Source organism: Amblyomma mixtum, chromosome 5, assembly GCF_055824585.1.
Source record: "Amblyomma mixtum isolate Tamu chromosome 5, ASM5582458v1, whole genome shotgun sequence".
Taxonomy (NCBI): Eukaryota; Metazoa; Arthropoda; class Arachnida; order Ixodida; family Ixodidae; genus Amblyomma; species Amblyomma mixtum.
This window is the reverse complement of record NC_143016.1, coordinates 153,934,985-153,957,179: the sequence shown is the minus strand read 5'-3', so window position 1 is coordinate 153,957,179 and position 22,195 is coordinate 153,934,985. Positions and strand designations below refer to the sequence as shown.

Genomic DNA, 22,195 nt, shown 5'->3' with positions numbered 1-22,195 from the left:
CTGGACAACACTGGGAGAGTGCGTTTAATCCAGCCGGTGATGATCACATAACTATAGCAGGTCAAGCACAACCAGAAGCACCCCCTGCCCCTTCTCATTACAGATCACCCTAGTGTAGAATTCAGCAAAACTGATCTTCGGCTGGCTTGTACACAAATGAAATTTCCCCACGTGCATCAATTTGGTAGACAGGAAGGCCAAGGTAAGTACACAGTACTGTTGCCGGACTTGAGCTGGGTAATTCAAAACATAAATCAATTTGTGAAGACAAGATTATGTAGCTGCTTTGTTAATTCGGATATTTTTATTGTTCTTATAGTATTCAAAGGGCTCAATGTAGAAGATGACTAAAGGAATAAAATAATGCTGTAATTAACCTCCTGCTCAAGTATGATGCTGTAAATCTAAACTGGATCCCCAACAGGAAGGGCTGTTATCTGCAGTGTATAAGTGAGGTAATGCAAGAATAAACACATGATTCGATGTGGAGAGCTTTGTCACACACATTTTTCTACCGCATGTTAGTGCATGTATGTTTTTAAAAAGCCTAGGACAAAAAGAAAATAAGTTAATACAAGAACAATTGGTAACCTTTCAAGTGCATTAAGAATGAAACAAAAACCGAATGAGAAGGAAGTAGAAGTTGTAACATTAAAATGCAGTAGCTCGAAGTACTGCAGACTGGTTCCCATACCGCCTTCTTTTCAGTCTGTTGCTCTCAACACATCGAAGAATACTCTCCATAAGGGGAGTCAAAGATCGTGGTAGTGCCTGTTCATGTCTTCTGGGCAGCTGAGTACAATATGACACAAAAATTTCCGCCCCCTTCTCTATGTCTATTAGGAGGGCCACATCGCCCTTCCCCTCCGTTTGCGCACGCCTATGGCAAGCATGGATATTGAGACATCAGGCCACAATATAAAATTAATGGTATATTTCCATAACCCTACTTCATTGCATGGCAAGTCGCAGCGAACACCGAGCATCGAGCAAACATTCGAAAATTACACACGAGCAGCCGACTGGCGGGCTTCGAGACCCAACAACGCACTTTCATTGTTCAACGGCGCACATCAAACATCCAACGACGCGGCTTGCACAGTACCTTAGAATGGACGCACTTTTTTGCATCCAGAGGAAAGTATCCAAGATCCAGCAAGGCGGTTTGTATAGACCTTGAGAACCATTTGTTTACAACGGCGTGAAAACTGCCCATGAAGCGGTCATTTTTGCTTTCGACGGAAGTTACGTCATGTCACCTGGTAGCACTTCTGGGCGTCGTCTTCTCGAGTGCGCCTACGGGATATGCTTTTGCAATACGCAACCGGAACGGCTAGCACATTTTTCCGCTCCGGGGAAGCGCTGGTTCCGGGTTCGAACCCCGAACCAGGATGAATTTTTCTTTAACTACGAAGTTTCGGTGGACGCTGCACAGCTTTTTTTCCCTGCCATGTGGCTGCGCTTGGGTGGATGCCAGTGAGTGATTGCTCCCTCATTACAAAATCTATTCCGCCTTGGGGGATTCATCTAAATTGTTGACCAGTTTAGAAACTGTTCCATTCTATTCCACCAGATCAAGTACATCCAACTGTGACACTCGGTGCAGCATTATGACCGCTAAATCACCTTAGCTGACCCCGAGACATCAGCGCATAAAAGGAAAATCGCTCATTTATGTGTATTCTGCATACTCTAAAATACTTTTCCTGCTCTTTGTAAATCCATTTCGCTACCCCGCATCGGAACAGTACACCACCTCCACTAATCCACTGTTGCCATTGAAGGATATAATTCACTCCCTGATCATATTTTCATAGCATGCAGTCCCTCAAAATTCACACAGTAAGTAATATCACACTCGCAGCATTGACACTGGTTAGCATTTCATTTCGTTTCCTTCTGCTGCTATTTTTTGCCACTGGTGTATCAAGGGCATGTATCCACGTTTCTTTTCTTTGTCGTCTGCGACGTCTCAACTACACTGCTACCTTTCTAATGCTGTCTTCATATGTCTCTCCTTTGCCTCTCCTTGCATGTCTCTCTTTTCCTGTCGTCATTGTCTTTTTGAGCGCTTTGACTGTCAAAAAACAGTGTGTAGGGGTGCGTTTATCAGGCGTCCTCAAGAGACCGAACCGCTGTGCAGGGTCTGGCAGCGTAGACGGGCGTAGCCAGCACCAAGAGAGAAGAGAGCGGGGGAACTTCGTCGTCGTCAGGCGCAGCGTAGTGTCGGCGCATAACTTCGTCGTCGTCAGGCGCAGCGCAGTGTCGGCGCATGGTGGTAGCGGAACCTGTCACACTTGGCACACTACAGTTTCCCCCGGGTGAAAAGGAGCCATCCTGGCGTCTTAAGGGGAAGGAAGAACAGAGGGGTCGTAGTACGGCTTCAGTCGGTCGACGTGGACGGTTTCGCGGCCACGGCGACGCAAGTCCGCAGCGGGTGCAACAGGCTCAACAATATAATTGACCGGAGATGTTTGCTTGAGAACCCGGTAGGGACCATGATAGCGATGCAGCAGTTTCCGCGAAAGGCCGGGAGTTGTGGGAGGCACCCAGAGCCACACAAGGGAGTCGGCAGGGTAGGAGGTAGAGGCCGCGGAAGTGTCGCGGTCATGTTTTTGCTGCCACTGGGTCTGCGTGGTAAACGAGCGAGCAAGCTGGCGGCATTCTTCGGCGTACCTGGCAGCGTCGGACAGTGGCGTGGACTCGGAAATGTCGGGTCGGTAGCGAAGAAGAGTATCCATCGTGCAGGGGGGCTCGCGGCCGTACAGAAGAAAGAAGGGAGAGAATCCAGTGGTGGTTTGTGTCGCAGTGTTATATGCGTAGGTGACGAAGGGAAGAACTTGGTCCCAGTTGGAGTGGTTGGCGTCGACGTACATGGACAGCATGTCACTGAGGGTTCGGTTGAAACGCTCGGTCAGGCCGTTGGTCTGAGGGTGGTAAGACGAAGCGGTTCGATGGATAATGCGGCATTCCTTGAGGAGGGCCTCAAGAGCGTCAGGCAGGAATACGCGTCCACGGTCGCTGAGCAGTTCTTGAGGAGCACCATGGCGAAGGATCAGGTTCTTTAGAAGAAAGGAAGCCACGTCGCGGGCGGAGGCAGATGGTAATGGAGACGTTTCAGCATAACGTGTGAGATGATCCACGGCCACGATAATCCAGCGGTGACCAGCGGGAGTGGGAGGGAGGGGGCCGTAGAGGTCTATGCCAACGCGGTCAAACGGGCGGGCAGGGCAGGGTAACGGTTGCAGTGTAGCAGGCGAGGTGTGAGGCGGACATTTACGCCGTTGACAGGATGGGCAAGATCGCACAAAGTGGCGAACATAGCGGTACATGCCACGCCAGTAGAATCGAAGACGCAGACGCGTGTAGGTTTTCAACACGCCGCCGTGGGCACACTGTGGGTCCGCATGAAAAGCGGCGCAAATGTCGGTGCGTAGATGGCGGGGGATCACTAGGAGCCATTTGCGTCCGTCGAACAGGTAATTGCGACGGTAGAGGAGACCGTCCCGAATAGAAAAGTGACGGGCTTGACGTAAGAGAAAACGGGACGAATTATCAGTCGTAGGACTCGGAAGGAAGTTAATAAGACTGGCGATCCAAGGGTCTTTCTGCTGCTCGGTTGACATGTCGGCAGTGGCAAGCGAGGACAAGTCGTAAGCAGACACAGGAGCAGGCGATGAAGCACTAGGTAGCGGCGAGCGGGAAAGAGCGTCCGCGTCATTATGCTTGAGGCCGGAGCGGTAAATGACATGAATGTCATACTCCTGCAATCGCAGAGCCCAGCGAGCTAGGCGGCCTGACGGGTCTTTGAGAGAGGCCAGCCAGCACAGGGCATGGTGGTCGGTTACTATACAGAACGGGCGACCGTAGACATAGGGACGAAATTTTCCAATGGCCCAAATGATGGCCAAACATTCTCGTTCGGTAACAGAATAGTTGGCCTCCGCTTTGCTCAAGGTCCGACTGGCGTAGGCGACCACATAGTCACGGAAGCCAGGTTTGCGTTGGGTGAGAACGGCACCCAGTCCAATACCGCTGGCGTCAGTGTGGATCTCAGTAGGCGCAGTCGGGTCAAAGTGGCGCAGGATAGGAGGCGAAACCAAAAGGCGGCGCAAGGTGTCGAAGGCGTCATCGCAAGCAGGCGTCCACTGTATGTCATGCCATGGAAGAATATTGTGGTCCCTAAATGTGCATCAATTCCTTTCCCACACATTAGGTAAGAGAAATTGGTCTGAGGTACTGTGTAGATAGGGGTTTTCTAGCTTCAGTATGAGTGTTACAACAGCGCTTGTGCACTCTACGGGGAGTGTGCCTCCTTTCCAGTGGCTATTGAACTGTTCTGTGAGCTGCACTGCAGGATCGTAAAGGTACCTCAGAAGTCCATACTGTATTCTGTCAGCTCCTGGTGTGTGTTTCTCTTGATGAGGTGCAGTGCTATTCTTTCCGTGTCTAATGTGTCTCAGTCAAGTGGGGTGTCATGCCTATCTCGCTAGTCATGGCAGTATAAGCTTCTGAGCACTAGTATGCATCTCTAATGTACAGCATTTAGCAAGGTGCCATTGTTCGTCAATACCTTCTAAAGGGTAGTGTGGATTATATTAATGCGATCCTCGTTTTGTTCGGACCTAAAATTCACTCCGCGTGGTTAGGTCATGGTTGGTAGTCATAAATTACCTGACTGGTCGAGACAGTGACGACGTGACAAGGTCACGTCACATGGCCGAGCATCGATTGGTCAGCGATGTGTGGCGTCATGAAACCACGTGGCATGGCTAAATTAGCAGGGCAGGTGCGCTGGTAGGTGCCAGTTGTCAGGGGACATTAGCCGAGCGCTGACTAGTCGCCGGGGTGTGTGAAATAATGAGACCACGTGCCATGGCCGAATTTGCAGGTGCGCTAACAGTTGGCAGAAGGGCTGGTGATGCGACAAAGCCGAGCGCGGTGGCTGGCTCGGCGCCAGTCGGCAGCTGCGCTTTGCTGTGTACAGACTTGCCTGGACAGCTCCGCGTGTCAGGCTGGAATAGAGCGAACCACGCGGCATGTGTCTACCGCAGTGGAAAATCCCCACAGGTACAGAAGGCAACGACCAAAATTTCGAGGTTGGCAAACGCAATTTTTGAAGGTGGGCCAATTCCATGTTTAAAATAGGTCAAGTCTGTCTTTCAGCCGAGCCCACCCGGATTCACCGGCAGTGAAATAAGGCCAAGGTCGTTGCAAGGGAAAATTTCGGGTGTCCTAGCCATGTTTAGGACATGCCCCATGTGTCGTACCATGTGATATCATCCTTAACCTATAGGGACATCCCCAAAACCGAGCTTAGCTTGGGCCATTGCCATGCACGTTCATAGCCTTACTCGATCTGGCTAAGGCTTGATTTTCTTCGCGTGAGACATTGTCTAAATCTCTAGGGTTAGGCTAGAAGCGTTTTCGCACTAAAAGAAGGACGAGAAGTCAGCAAGGCGGGTGCCCTGTGCAATGACTACACGGAATCAACAACAGCTCTAGCACGCTCGCGAGCAGCAGGACGAGCAGCAACCAACCGCTTTGTCCTACACTAGCAATAAGCGGCGCGGCTGTTCAATGGAAAGTCAATAATACTTGAAACTACTCAACAAAACCCAGAGCCCTTCACAGCAAAGTATACGTTGAGTAATTGTTGCAGACATCCATTTGTGAAGAAGTTGATTAGGATTGCCCGGTGGACATGCACATGACTAAGACGAACAAGTGACGTTTCTCCAGGCATCGATGATATTAGCTCTTCATCATTTCAGTCTCGAAGCATGTTAATGCAGATACAATCTCGCTTGAATGCTCACTGTAGTGCACACCACTCAAGGCCCAACTCCATCGGCGCTTTTCGGCGCGCGTCGGACACAAGAAGTCTGCGCATGTGCAATGCGTCGGCCGCCGCCGAGCGCGTCCACGACGCTCGCATCCGACAGTGCCAGATATCGGCGCCTGCGCACGGGCGCTAGCGCGCGAGTCGGAAGCGGAGTCCGGTTTTCAACAATCGGAGGACCGCGGGGCTCTTGGGGACTCTTCACGGCTGAAAGCTCTTTCAGGTTCCCCCAAATTTTCTTGGAATCCTTGCAGCTCCACAACCATCTTTTGTTCACGGATCGACATTTTTTCAGTCTGCTCGCGAGGGGCAGCGAGCCAGCACCAGGAGCATGGAGATGCATGCCCCTTTTCGACGCTCGTCGCGGCGCGTGCTGGTCGCGCAGGCGCTCCGCGCGCACGCCGAAAAGCGCCGATGGAGTTGGGCCTTTACGCTGAGCCTATGCGATCACCGTGTTTGCATTGCCACGCGTGTTGTGACTTGCAATGTCGATTCTCTAAATGGCATTTCTTAGCTACATTACGAAGGTCCAGATTCAAGTTGTTGACACTCCGTCGTGTGGAAGTTCAGTTATGGTTGTCTGTTGGACATTCAATGTACAAGGACAACAAGTGAAATTTCTCCAAGCATGAATGGTTTGGATTACGGGATTTAACGTCCCAAAGTGACTCAGACTGTCAGGGGCGCCGTATTGGAGAGCTCCGGATAATTTCGGCCGCGTGGAGTTCTTTAACGTTCACTGACATCACACAGTACACGGGCCTCTAATATTTCGCCTCTATCGAAAAGCGACCGCCCCGGCCAGGATCGAACTCGCGTCCTTCGGGCCAGCAGCCGAGCACCATTAACTCTGAGCCACGCAGCTGCTCCAAGCATGAATGGTATTCGCTCTTCATCATTTCATGTCAGGAAGCATATTCATCGAAAGGAAATTTCCTTTCTCATCTAACTGCAGTGCACGCCAAATGTTTCAGCCTGTGAGATCGCCTGTGTTACATTCTTGCAATGTCAATTCTCTAGTTGGGCCCTGTTGCAATGTTACCGTTCTAGATGCGCTGAAGAACAGTCAGTTGGAACTAGTTAACTCAATTTTGAAATGAGCGACGCCGCATACAAAGCAGAAATAGTAAAAGAGACACCTCTTGTCCCTATTCCCCCCCCCCCCCCCCCCCCCCCACCTCCGTTCTCGTCCTCCGACTACAACGCTGGTAAATATCTTAAATGTCTACAGACTGTTCGCAGACGCACGTCTGAAGGAATATCATACTTAGTCGTAAGGTCACGTGGTGGTTCTGTTTGCAAGAGCAAGCAGACATGGATATTGGCTGTTTCTTTCTAGTTTATACAGTTTTTAGGCGTTTACCCTGCCAAAGCGACTCAGGCTATGAGGGACGCCGTGGTGGAGGGCGCCGAATAAATCGCGCGCCTGGGATTCTTTAACATGTACTGATATCGAACAGCACAGCGGCCTCTAACCTTTCGCCTACATCGAAATGCGACCGCCACGGCCGTGATCGCACTCGCGCCTTTCTGGTCAGCAGCCCACAGCCATACATTAAGTTGGTTTTTGAAGAAGGGAAATGGAGCAGTATCTGTCTCACATATCTCGTTGGACACCTGAACCGCACCGTAAGGGAAAGGAGTAAGGTGGGAGTGAAAAAAGAAAGAGTAGCCGTAGTGGAGGTCTCCGGAATAATTTCGACCACCAGGGGATCTTTAACGTGCACTGACATCGCACAGCACACGGGCGCCTCTTGCGTTCCACCTCCATCGAAACGCGGCCCCGCGGACGGGTTCGAACCCGGGTACTCCGGCTCGGTAGACGAGCGCCGTAACCATTGAGCCACCGCGGTGGATCGAGAGCCGTAACCACTAAGCCACTGCGGCGGCTCTTCATCCTTCTGCAATCTGTAACCCACTGTGGGAGTTAGTCGACTGAACATTTTATTTCCTTTCTCAGCTCGTATCTAATAGAAACTCTATAGACAGTCCATAGGCAGAGCTGTCGAGTTGTCTCTTTTTTCTGTTCTGAAATTTTTCGTCGCTACTTTGTAAGAAAACGGAGTCTTGTCTCCGTAAGCATTGCCTTTACAAACAAGAAATAATAAAACTTTGTACCTGGCTATGCGGTTTACGGGTTCCGAGGGACTGCTCGCCTAGCCGAGCCTCCTCACTACGTAAATTCCTTGTAAAAGCTGAGCATCTGATCGGCCAACGCTTGTAACTATTAATCTATAGGGCAGCCTGTTGCGACCCGGGTGTTAGAACGTACGGTGGTAGCCGCACAGGGCATTACCCCCTTACCTTGAGACCAGTGGGCGCCGAACGCGCCGAACCTCCCCGCACGACGACCTCGGAGGGGTAGGGGTCGGGACGGTCGCGGTGGGGACGGGAGATGGGGTTGTCAGGTGAGTGGGCAGTGTGTGTTGGGAGTGTGTGCTGTGTGGTGGACTTGCCGTGGTCGATGATGGAATGTGCCGCCTTTTCTCATCCATGTAAATAAATGGTGGTTGTTGTGTTGTAGAAAAAGAATCTGTGTGGTGGCGAGTGATTAAAACGCCGAACGGATCACTCCGTTACTACACTAATTTCTGGTGCCGAAACCCGGGAGAACGATTCTGCAAGATCAACGGACCACCAAGATCGACTCCTCGAAAGACATCGAGATCTCGAAGAGAAAGAGGAAGGCCCTGCGAACCCACGCAACGCGTCTGGTTGGTGAGGCAGATGCCTTGCTGAAGTCTACCGCACCGAACGCCGAGGATATGGAGGTTATTATCGAGCGTCAGCAATTGACTCAACGTCAACTGAACGACGTAGACGCCGCCATCGAGCCTCTGATCAGCGAGCAGGAAGCCGACGCACAGTTTGCAACCGTCATCGAATACGGCGACAAGATTGTGACTTCCCTAACCAAGCTGAAGTCTGCAGCGAAACGCACCGCAGAAGGAACGAACGTGGGAAGCACTAAGTCGAACGAAGATCGAAGCACAACGACAGGAACGACTGCCAAGACAAGACTCCCCAAATTGGAACTCCTGAAATTTAATGGTGAAAGAAGGAATTGGCAGCCATTTTGGGAGCTATTTGAAACATCGATCCACAAGAATTCGGACCTATCGCCAGCAGAGAAATTTCAGTATTTGCGATCTGCACTGACAGGAGACGGAGCATCTGCCATCGAGGGGTTGCAACTGACGGCGGAGTGTTACAACCACGCCATTGACATCCTAAAGAAGCGATTCGCGAATCAAGCCATCCTCATCCAGGACCAGATGGAGGGTCTCATGGCTGTCGCACAGGTGTCATCGACAGGCAGTGCCCACACTCTGCGGCGCTGGTATGACAGCCTTCAGGCTCACATGCGAGGCCTTAAGGCGTTGGGTGTGGGCGAAGAATCGTACTGCGCAATGCTCTACCTTCTTGTACTCCGGGCACTTCCGACCGACCTGAGCCTGCTGTACAACAGGATGATGGCATCGAAGGACGCAGAGGGCTCCAGCAACGGCAACACCTCAACCATCGACACCAGCTCTGACATAAGAACAGAATCGGTGCATAAGAAAGAGCTGCGCGCACTTATGGAATTTCTTCGGATCGAAGTCGAGTGCCGAGAAAGGGCGGGCAGGCAACCCAACGACACAACTGGTAAGCCCATGTCCCGTAATCCGGCGCATGAACTGAAGAGTGCAGCTTATTCTGGGAAGCCTAGACATTCGTCGGCGGCAGCTTTGCATGGCACAATGAAGGACGTGGAATGCTTCCTGTGCAACTCAAAACAGCATGCAACGGAGGATTGCACCACCGCAAGGGAGCTGTCGGAGAAGAAGCGCATGCTACGGGAGCACGGCCGATGTTTCCGATGTACGAGGCCAAAACATACGGCAAGAAGGTGCAAGCGCATGCTATCTTGCAGCAAGTGTCGCGGTAGGCATGCCTCAACGATGTGTGACCCGAGCTTCATTCCCGACCGGCGAGACGCTCGATCGCATGAGACACAGAAGGACGTAACCGAAAGCTCTAGTCCAGTCAGCCTGCAAGCAACGCAGTGTGGCAGGACACCGGTGGTCCTGCTCCAAACTGTGACAGCATGGGCCGAGAGCCACAAGAAAAAAAAACTGGCTAGAATTATGTTAGACACTGGCAGCCAGCGCTCCTTTATTACCGAACAGATATCAAAGGAGCTCAACTGCAAGCTGCTCGGTACCGAAATACTAACAGTCGGCGTGTTTGGAGGTGATAAAACAGAACGCACCTTTCGACGGGTTCAGCTGACTTTGCGAAGCATGCAAAATAACCCAAGGTACGAGATCGACGCTCTCGAAACACCGACTATCTGTCAGCAGGATCTCCCAAGCCCAGACGAAAGTATGATGCAAGAATTGCACAACCTTGGCTGCAGTTTAGGCGATGACCTGAACGAGCTAGAACACCGTTCAATTGATATTCTGATCGGATCGGACCATTACTGCGGAGCGTTGACAGGCCAAATTCGTCGTCTAAAAGGCAGCCTGACCGCGTTGGAGACGATGTTCGGATGGGCGGTGCACGGAAAGAGCAGTTCGTCATTCCCAGTACTGAGTAGCGCCCAGGCGATCGTTCTGCGAGCCACATTAGAGGAAAACGACACACCGGCAGAAAACCCAAGCGAGAACGAAGTAGGACGAAGGTTAGATAACCTACGGAAAGAGCCCCATCGTCCTGCAGAAAGACCATCGGCATTCCTCTCTCCTGTCAATCAACGCACACCGAAAAATGCTGCACGCCGGAGCAAGGGACACACTCGTGCAACTACACGAGAGGTGTTGGGTCCCCCTCGGCAGAGATTTCGTGAAAATGGTGGTGCGTGCTTGTGCCACTTGTCAACGGTTCAGTTCACCACCGCAAAGTGCTCCGATGGGACCGCTACCAAGCGCGCAGACCTTCAAGCGAGCAGCAAACGAACTGACCGAACTGTGGAATACGCTGCGCCACCCAGATGTCATGGACCATTTTGCATGTGCAGAAGTTGAGGGGCGCTTTATTGTTGACCGGGTGCCATGGTGGGGTTGTTTCTATGAAAGGATGGTGTGTTCAGTGAAGACGGCATTAAGAAAAGTGATCGGAAAGAAATGCCTAGAAGCTGAAAACTTAGCCACCATCCTTTGCGAAGTTGAAGCCGTAGTAAATTCTCGGCCATTGACTTATGTGCACAACAAGGTCGGAGAGGGCGACCCCCTAGCCCAGCCTAGCCACCTCAAACTTTCTTCTTGGGAGAGGGCTAACGACTCTGCCGACGGCGGATTGGGAGCCGCCCGCTTCGACCCCTGAGATCCTTGGTTAGTTTTGGCGGCAGTTGACAGAATTGTAGAATGCGCTCCACGTATTCTGGGGGGGAGTGTTAGAACGTACGGTGGTAGCCGCACAGGACATTACCCCCTTACCTTGAGACCAGTGGGCTCCGAACGCGCCGAACCTCCCCGCACGACGACCTCGGAGGGGATTATATGCCCTTTCTGGGAAAGGGGTCGGGACGGTGGCGGTGGGGACGGGAGATGGGGTTGTCAGGTGAGTGGGCAGTGTGTGTTGGGAGTGTGTGCTGTGTGGTGGACTTGCCGTGGTCGATGATGGAATGTGCCGCCTTTTCTCATCCATGTAAATAAATGGTGGTTGTTGTGTTGTCGAAAAAGAATCGGTGTGGTGGCGAGTGATTAAAACGCTGAACGGATCACTCCGTTACCACACCGGGTAGCATGGCCGGAGACCGGTGATGGGACGAGGAGGATGGGAGACTGGGTTCGGAGGAAGGTAACGAAAAACTTTATACACTTATTTACATTATTTTACAAAGGGTAACTGAGAATGGCTCTCAGTGGAAGGGCACGTCTTCGTCAACCTAGTCGACTGGAGCTAGCAGGCTTCTCTCGGCCACACTCACAGCCGAGTTAAATATGGTTCGGATTCCCCAGATCCCTGGCTGGGGAATAATGTTCGAAGAGCACTGTCTAATCGGATGGACCGAAGGGGGCGTTCATGTTACCATCCACGGCAGGGCAGGTGCGGGCTGTTCCACTCTCTCGCAGCTGGGTCGATGGGAAGGGGGAGATGCTGACTTATCCAGCCCGGCTGGAAAGGCGTGACTGGCGCCACCACGTCGCCTCCGTTTCCGTTGTGGTTGCTCTGACAATACCTCCGGCGCGTCTCCTGCCTTCGCCGCTGTTGCCGTGGTCAGAATTCCGCTGCACTAATCCACTTAGGCTCGGAGGGGGGCATTCTAAGCACCCCACTGCACCACCGCCGTCGCGAGGTCGTCGGCCTTGTCGACTGTTCACGGTAGCTGCTTGATCGGGCCCACGTGCCCAGAAGTAAGGTCACGACAAGCCCGTCAAGTCCAATAAAAGGGAGTGGTGTGTGGTGAATACAGCGACTGTGATTAATTTCGTTAAATGTCGGGAGAAGGGATGGCTCTTGTTAACACAACTTTCTGATAGTAGGGACCCCGTGATAGTATCTCCTACAAGTACTTTTGTCTTAGCTCGGAGAGTCAAGCATAATGTTTTGTCTAGCACGCATAAAAGTTGTCCGTCCTGCAAGAAACGTGAGCATTTACCACTGCGTGCACAAGAATTAAGTAGTTCGAAGTGCGTGAGCGCGACTACTCCCCAAGTTCTGTAAAAAGAAAAAAGAAGCAAGTCCGCTATGGTAATTCTCGAACGCGCCCACGTCTTTCACAAGAGCCCTTTTTTGTGCGTAATTAACATGCAGTTTTTACACCTTTGCCGTTCACATACACTTTACAACTCCTCAGGCGTATCAATCAATCACATTGTCAGAATTACCTCATTTGTTCCGATTAACCTGATGTTTCGGGCGTAAGGATAGCTCTAAAATTACGGATTCTAGTTTTCTGAAAGCAATAAAGATGCGGAAAATACCTCATCCTATATTATTCCCGCCAGTGGAGGAGGAGCTGTGATTAAAGGAATAAAAGTAAAATCTAGGCTTCGTTCTTCGAAGAAACGGATTTTTTTTTTTTTTTGAAGCCCTGTTGGCATTTTTATGCATGCCAACAAAATGTAGAACGTGTTGTTGTATACACCAGCAATCGCTCCATATACTAAATGTGCGACTGGTGAAGCTGCGCCTGTCGTATGGGTTTTTGTTTCGCACGTTACGGTGAGACGGCGGAACGGCGGAACATCGTTCAGCGGGCGGTCGTGAGCGACCTCCCGACGGGCGTACACGGGACCGATTAGGTGTTTCCTTCCTGATTTACGTTCAGTACAACATCCAACTTATTCGACCATTCACGTTAAGTGATCACAAAGCTGTTTTGCTGTCCGGGTTACCTAACCCACTGCTAGTGATGATGGGAGTGTATAGAACGGAGTCTTTACGTTAGCGAAAGATTTTTATCACCAAGCGTTCGCGGCTTTATGACCTGTGGGAACTGTTGCGCTTAAGACCGATTGCGCCGCTTGTTTGCTGTTCTGTGTTGCCCTTCACCAGCAGGGAAGCTTATCGGTAAGGCGCCCCTCACGGGCTGTTCGTTGGCTTTCGCCTGTTACTGTGTAGAAGCGCGGCCAGAAAAGTCCCGAGCCGGGGAATGTAAGCTGATCTGGAACTCTGCTCCACTTAGCTAAGGAGCAGCTCCATTTGCCTGGCGCCTCTCCAAACGCATACTCGCTTTCTGCGAAGGATTTCCACTTTTTTTTAAATTTTGCTTTCATCCTTCTTCACAGGACTCAGCATGACGTAATTCTGAACGTTGACGCTGGCAGGCTGAATGCGTCGTAGGGCGCGGCATTTGTGTCGTTTTTTGGCGGTAGATGGTGGCGCCTACGACCACAGTGCACATTTTGAGCACCACGGAAAACACGAGAGTTGCGAGTTCCAACTCTCTTGCGCCTGCAGCACGTCCATCCATATCATCTGAGGAGTGGACCGCCGGTGTTCTCCTGCGCGCATTTCGCTTCGAAACCTGAGTGAAGGGTGTTTTGGCGAAAAGCTGGTTTATGTTTCGTTCCGCGAGGCTCCGCTGCGAAGGAGCCTCGTGATTGAACCTTGCGCGCGCGTACACAAGCAACTTTCTTTCTGTGAGTTTTGCGCACAGCACAGTATGCACTTCTGATCTGCATTTACGATTCATACGTTACGAAGAGACGCGAATAAGTCTGACCCGCAGTTTATTCGCTGCGTATAAAACAAATCAACCTGCGTTGTACCATTTTGCGTGCGCTGCATTCCAGGCTGTCGTCAGTTAGCGGCCACTAAACGAGCCTTAAAATCGCTACTAATTTCTACTCTTATCTTTTTTCCCCCTCTAGCAGCCCAAGGTAATGTTCGCTGCATGCACGAAACCCCTTTACCTGCCCAGTTTGGGCAACTCTCGAAGGAGACATTTTTATGTATCCCACACCTATTCTGGTGTGGAGGTAATGCGCGTGTTGTCGTTTGTTTCAGATACCCTTAATTTTGAACAGGCGCTGTTGCAGCTGGAGCAAACTGCCCGATTTTTTCTGCGCACAGCAGGCAATCTGCAAGCTGCCGCCATGCATGTGTCTGTTCCGCTCTGAGGTAGTGCAACAGTGCAATTTTTTGCCCCAAAGATTGTGGTGGAGGGGTTCACCGTCATCATGGAAGGTTTAGCAGGGCTTTTTCCTGTTTAATCATTGGTACCTGACGCTGCATAGCCTTGGAGCTTGTATCATAGGAGGCACCAAAATATATTATAAGGTGGTCCACATTTGGCTTTCTTGATTCAAAAGCTTTGATTGGCTATTTTATGAGAGTGCCGTTCTCAATAGCCTTCAGTGTGAATCAGTGGAAACACGTACCGAGGTTCTTCATTATCTTTCCTCGCAGCGCAAAATGAATACCACACAGAGATAAATCTCGCACCTGGGAGTTGAATGCAGAGAAAGGGTGCTGCTTAGGGTGTGTGTTACATTTTTATTGCTACAATGTTATATTCGTTTTAGTGAATTCGTGTTAGCTTTGGTGCTGTAGGCACATTCAGCTTGGTTAGTGTGTGCATAATCTTCCTGAATGCACAATGGTACGCCGCAAACCAGATGAACATCCTCTCTTGTCTCTTTTTTGAATTAGGACCCATTCTTTGTGCAATAGGTGCATTTTTTTTCTGAAATTATAATATTCTGGCAAAAATCAGGTGAAATTCGCAGAAACTAGTATAATTGAGCACTTCAGAGAACAGAATGAAAGTTTAATCTACAAGACAGGCAGCGCACTAGGAAACGCACAACAATAAGTTTCGGATTCTTTAATTTTATATCGCATTTTTGCTACATATTTAGTCATTCATTTCGAACATTCGTATTTGATAAGTGACTATATAAATAAAAACCATACTACTAATAAACAGTTGAAGTTCACGCGCTGACGTTACCTGCTGCTCCTCTTGTCCCTTCCCCTGCACTAATGCTGTATTACTGCGGGCCGTTACAATATGGAATGGCACAACCGCGAATTATTTTGAAACTGAAGTATATTACTAACTGAAGGACACTTTTTTCTGTTTTTTTTTTATGCAGCCGATCCCCAGTTTTAACGTTCACTGGAATAACTGTTCAATACCTCGTTTACATGCCCTCAAAGCATATCCGAATTTTTTTTTTACTGCTTTTCCATCCCTCGGGGAAAAAAGCTAAAAAAAAGAACTTCCTTTCTAGAATTCGCTACCTACCGCGAGTTTGTTACTGTCGCACCTGCCATTTGTAGCGCTTACAAAAAGCACAAATTCAATTGTTGGGTCATAAAATATGTCCATTGCGAAGAATTCGTAAACGCACTCTGGTTTTCGAAGGAACGCAGCGACAAAAACAGGTCGATGGAAGAAGAATACCACATGCGTGCACTAAGAACCAAATGAACCCGTACGCCGGCGCGGGCAGCCAACCAATCTTCTGACGCTCTGGTTGCATCATTGCAGCTTTGTACGTTTGTGTTACCGATTTTTCCTCTTGAGCATTTGTCCAGTTTTTTGTTGGTTTAACATAGAGAGCAGGCCCCGTTATGCCTCACTTCGACGACTGCAAGATATGGCTGAAATATTCAATTCAATTCAATTCTATTATTTCCTTTTTTCAGAGGAGGAGACACGACAGAAAACTGCGACAACGGCTTGACGCGGGTCCTACCCCCTTACATATTGGCATTCATGCAGGTACGGCTATGGCACAAGCGCTTCGCTGGTAAAAAAGAAAGAACGCATAAGTATTACCAACATTTTAAGCAGTTATTGAGGACACAGCAAGTATCGAAAATGAATGTGAGTGGTCATGAATAAAGAGTTGTCATCGAAAACAAATTATGGGGGAACGACTACAACATACTGCAAACTTCACATTAGTAAAGACGATAAAAATAACTTAATCTTAGAATTCGGATTACAAATGGTTGAAATGGCCCATGCTACAACCCGTTTAACAAATAGTAGGGTGTGTATGATAATGATTCCTTGCAGTAGTTTGGTCGTGGAATGGGCAGGTTCCATGTTTCACCATGACGGGTATGGCGACCAGATTTGTTCTTTTCCAGATTCGCGATTATCGCTAAGATGTTATCGCCTGTTTTAACAGAGTACTTGAAGAATACGAGCAACCTGTAACTATAGATTTTGAAAATGGGAGCAATATCATACAGAAAAAAGAGATAATGGGAAGGATGATGGTAGGGAACATTTGCTATACATCTCAAGGCTTTTTTTTTCTGGAGTAAGTGCAGATTAGACAAATTTGTGACACCAGCTGTGGCCCAAACGAGGTTATAATATTGGAGTAAATACACTGTAGGAATTGTAGAGCATGATTTGAAATTTTTCGGGAGGTATGCTTTTTATCCTGCATAAGACTCCTACTGCAGAGGCTACTTTAGAACAAAAACGTAGTATGTGTTTATTCCATGTTAAGCGCATTGAAAAGATGACACCAAAGATCTTTACACGATCGACTATTTCCAAGATATTTATGTCTAGGCGTATGTTAAGTGGGTCGGAAAGTCGTTTTCCTTTCGGCAAGTATAGCACAATCTTCGTTTTATTGGGATTTATTCCAAGACGATTTGCATCAACCCATGCCTCAATGTCGGCCAACACTTTATTTGCGAAGAGCTCACTGTCACTTTGCAACTACCTGTAATGAAAGCAGATGTATTATCCATATAAGATACAAAATATGCGTGCTGTTTGTGCAACAGATCGTGCCGTTCATTAAATAGAAAACAACAGCGGTCATAGAATACTCCCCTTTGGTACCCCGGAGTTGATATGTAGTGTAGATGATTTCACATTGTTAAGTTCTGTATATTGCGTCCTATAATGGAAATATAATTTTAGCAAGGCTTGCGCATTGCCGCGGAAACCATACTTGTGAAGCTTGGAAAGGATAATTTTGGGGTTTACTCAATGCCTTTGAAACGTCTATGCATATACTAATCTATTACTATCGTCTTCTTCATAAAAGATTCGATGATTATTTCTTTCTGAGTTACAAGAGCTGTTTCAGTGGACCGATGTCATCTGAAACCGCGCTGAAAGTCGTGCAGCAATTTAATTCTGGTGTAGTTATGATGTCATCCTTGTGTATTAATTTCTCAGTGCCTTTTGAGAATACGGGCAAAATTAAAATAGCGCGGTAATTATGAAGGTTATTCCTTTCTCCTTCTTTAAACATAGTTGTCAATCGCTCTTCTTACATTATTTTTAGAAAATTCACCCGTTGAAAGTATTAGATTGTAGACATGGTCAAATCAAATCAAATCAGAATTATTTTTTCAATATTCGCACAATTTTGATGGCTTCCCTAACAATAAGCGGTGAACACAGGTTGACAAGGTCGGGGAGCCATTTTGGAAGCAGCGACTTACATACACAGTACAACGGTTCAAATACAAGTGAATATTGCGATAGAGTACATACAATGTGTCAGGAGACTTCGCCTTGAAAAATGGTGCCAGGTGGACCCTTATCTACACGTTCTACAGAAGAAGGTTCAGCTGAGAGTTTAAGAAGGTTTACATGATAGTCTAATACGTTTAGGTTTGGTTTTTATGGGGTTTGCCGTCTCAGAGCGACTAGGGCTATGAGGGACGCCTCAATGGAGGGCTCCGGATAATTTGGACCACCTAGGGTTCTTTAACGCGCACTGACATCTCACAGCAGACGGGCCTCTAGGATTTCGCCTCCATCCAAATGAGACCGCCGCGGCCGCGATCGAACCTGCTTCTTTCGGGTCCGCAGTAGAGCACCATAACCACTGAGCTACCGCAGCGGCTCCTAATACGTTTAGGAGAAAGCCCCAGTTTAGAGTCAATTTTAATCAATGACTAATGCATGATTGCCTGAACACGGCCACGCGGCTACAGAGAAGAGCTGTATAGATTTCTCAGAAGCCCCTGCTTCGAGTAGTTTATCATATCGGCCTCGCCCTATACCATCCATCTGTTAGGCCGCCCTGGTTGGCTAATTTCATAGAGCGACTGCCTCAGACAGGCGCTGGTCGGGATTCGGTCACCTGGACAGCGAAGCTTCTGATAACGCTCTGCAGATGCGAAAGCTGCACGGCTTTCTTCTGTGGGCTTATGGGTGCGCTTGGCGAACGCTAATTAGTTGTTAGTGTACAATGTAAGGCTTTCACGTGATGAAAATCAATAACCACTCTGAGGCACGACATTGGCTTCTAATATTGCAAACCCAGAAAAACATTTCATGTCCACTGTGAATACTAATGTCTTCGCGAAATCGCTTTTAACGTCACGGCTGGAGATACTTACCTGGACCTCCTCACCAAAAGCACGCAGATGTGCCTTATGTTTTGGACTTGTCGGGTTCTGTGGAAGCCACTCTGCCATTTTACATAAAGAGATGTAAAAACCGTGAATGTGAATCTACGAAACAGTATTTTTCCCGCGCAGTCGGCAACCTAAAGCTATAAATCAAACCATGATCTATTACAGAAGAAAAAGGAACTTACCAGGCAGCGTTTCTAGCGAGTTGACAGCTCGTAAAGACGCGTTCGTTACCTATGCCGCTTTCTTTGCTGCACTCAGGTGGTGTTAGCGACTTTTTGACCTTTCTTGTTAGAGACGGCCACTATTTAAACTGGCTGAATTATACCTCGTTTTTTACCCGCCGCGGTGGCCCAGTGGTTACGGCGCTCGGCTGCTGACCCGAAAGACGCGGGTTCGATCCCGGCCGCGGCGGCTGAATTTCGATGAAGGCGAAATTCTAGAGGCCCGTGTGCTGTGCGATGTCAGTGCACGTTAAAAAACCCCAGGTGGTCGAAATTTCCGGAGCCCTTCACTACGGCGTCTCTCATAGCCTCAGTCGCTTTGGGACGTTAAACCCCCATAAACCATAAACCAAACTATACTTCGTTTTGTGTGTGTGTGTGTGTGTCAAATCTAACACTTCACCTACAGAGGGAGAGTAACCTATCCCTCTTTCTCATCTGTGCCTGACAAAACAAAGGGCCGGAGCATATGTGGGGCTAATATATGTCCTTCCAATATGAAGCGCACGGGGCCTAATAACAGAATCGCGAGACAAAGCCGAGAGACAGGAACAGCAAACAGAAGCGTGCGTTCTCTTCCTCCTCTGTGTTGCGCTCCTACTATTTTCCTCTGCTCGCTCGCCTAAGGCAGAGGCTCCACGCAAGTCTAAGCGCAGGTTATCTAATAGGCACACCTCTGAAAATTTGTGAAGCCCCTGCTCTAATCAAACAGTTACATCGCAAATCCACCAAGAAGCTTTATGTTTTGTAGTTGTTGCTGTCGTTTCCAAGGAAGCTGAGCTTCGCAAGAACAACTGAGCCAAGCGTATATTTATTTATTTTTTATTTTTCATGGAAGGCTCCAAGTATGGGGCATTACATAAAGGGTGGGCATGACAGCAACAAGATGGTGGCCTCGACTTTTCCTTAACTGAATGGGGTTAATAAGGTATATGGCTTCTGGCGGTAGATCGTTGCAGTCCCGATATGACTTGACAAAAAAAATCGCAAATTAGCAGTAGTTCTTGCATTGGGTGGTTAGATGGTCCTATGGGGATCAATTCGGCATGACAGACGATGTCCTGCTCAAATGATTGATGCTTCTAAAGATGAATGGTAAAATGTATAGAACAGGCACAACTGAAATATTTTTCTTCGCCCTTCAAGGTTAGGTATGCGCGGCTTTGGATTTCAAAGAAGACAGAATATTGTAATATGAGTAATCGCCATAGATGACGCGGATAGCCCTATTTTGTTCTTGTTTCTAAGGTCAGAGAGTGGTTAGCCTGATGATGATCTCATCCTGCTGAAGCGAATTCTAATTTTGATCTGACGAAAGGTAGATATTCAAATAATTTTATGGGCAGAAAAACGTAGATTGCGAAGCTAAACGCCAAGGGTGCCGTTAGCGTTATTAGCAATGTTCGTGATACGTGAAGACTATGCTACCGCATGCGTTAATGGAGCGCCCAGATACTTACAAGCAGGGACGGAAGACACTTCAACACCGAAAAGCTCAGTGGCTCTTTTCGCTCCTGAACATTAAACTGTAGGTTTCGTGATTGGCTGCAGCTGCCACATTCAGTGGGAGAAAGTTTTCTGTGGGCGACGTATGCCTGTTTGGGAGCTCTTTATAGCAGGCCTTCCCTACTGTCTTCCTAATAAGCCGTGGTGTATACACGGAAGAATTTTCTGCAGCTGTGCAGCAAAAACTATACTAGCAAGAAAACAGGCTTCGACGAGTGTGCTGCCCGACACTCTTTCGCGAGATATCTGCACAATAAAGAAAGCACCATCCTCACTCTTGCGCGATACGAATACAGCTGCATGTTTTAGTACGTGCGCCAGCTTGCACTTGCAAATTTGTGTCTGCATTCAGGAATTAGGCTATTTCTGTCTGCTTGTTTCGTGGTTTCCAACGCATGTGCGCTTTCACATCGGCAGACACTTGAAGTTTGCCAGCGTAACACGACACCTGAACACAAAGGTGCGATCACGCACCGAATCCTGGAAAAAGAAATACTCCTTCCTGTTTCCAGGCCAGTCCGCAGCTCCACTCCCACTTCGCCTACTAACTCGAAGTTGGCGCGACAGTCAGGAAATCGCATTTCCTATGCCGAACGCGCGCAACTAAAACAGAAAGTGGAAGCGGATACGGGGTCGGCGGCGTTGGAATAAGAGCAGCGTCGGGAGAGCAAACAGCCAGCTCGCAACAACAATCCCAGGAGACGCCGAAATCGAATCCGTCTCTCGGCAAATCGAGTCCGCTCTGACGCCTGCAAATTGCGTCGCATTCCGCCCGCTAAGCAGCGACAAGCGAAACCCCGGCCGCGCAGAGGCTGCACCAGGTTAAAAACCTCGGGTGCTTCGCCGGAGAACGAGCGGCTCCCGGCAGAATACAATCAGGTGAACGCATTCACAAACACCCCGACAGGTAGCTTGCAAGTTTTCTTCTTTTTTTCCCGGGTGGTCTGCAGTATGCTGCGAACCGAACCACAGCGCGTAGTGGAAAGCTCTCTCAACGGCTCACTGGTGACCAGACGAGTTCGTCGAGGCAGCCGAAGTAGAAGCAAGCCAATTTAGACGTCGCGACAGAGCGAGTGGGTGTCGCGTATAGCGGAGAAGCACACGCGGGAATCACGCGATGTCGTTCGAGCGTGTTCCAGACGCGATTGTCGCCCTGACGCTGCAGTGCAACGACGTCGTGCTGTCACCAACCGCTCGCCCGACAACAGTGAGTGAAGCATGCATAACGGAGCCGGCACTCCGTCTCGACCGACAGCATACCGGCATGGTAGGAAGTTTCTCGAGTGGCAACGCAGGCTAAACAGGCTGGCTACGAATGAAGTGACTATACAATGACACTCTTAGCACACGGCAGCCGATTTCATGCCGAAACTACGCCAAACTAGCATCTGCGAACGCTCGTTAAGCCTTCTCTATACTAACTAGTTCACTGAGGCCGAATTTTGTGTTTCGATGCACTGTATGTTCCCAGTCGTTAGCGTCGCTGCGTGGTGTCATGGTCTCAGGACGAAAATGATTTTCTGTTTGAACTGTCCGGAAGGAGCGGCCTTCGGTTTCATTCCGTGGTGAATGGAGTGCAATGTGTTTTACTACGTCGGTACATACATACTTCGGATGTCTTTTATACTTTTCAATGCCTTCAGAACCATTTCCATATCTCGCCTTACATGTATATCAAAGAGAATGCGTTGAAATTCTTTCTTTCCTCGCCGTTTTTTTTTCGTCAGTCTAGTTATATAACGATAATATGAGTCGATGACTGCTTGACGATATATGGGCAAAGGCAAAGCGATTATTGGTGTCAACAAAAAACGGACAGGTTCCTTAGCATAAGCTT

The 22,195-nt window shown here is 49.0% G+C and overlaps 1 protein-coding gene across 1 annotated transcript in view; it reads left to right on the top strand.

Moving 5' to 3' along the window:
• Positions 1-8,237: 8,237 nt before the first annotated feature.
• LOC149344187 (uncharacterized) overlaps positions 8,238-22,195 on the top strand; it is a 37,990-nt gene continuing 24,032 nt past the window's right edge. Inside the window, exons 1-2 of the mRNA XM_089547164.1 lie at positions 8,238-8,250; positions 9,005-9,706. Coding sequence (XP_089403290.1) covers positions 8,238-8,250; positions 9,005-9,706 — 715 coding nt within the window. The remainder of the gene's footprint in view (positions 8,251-9,004; positions 9,707-22,195) is intronic.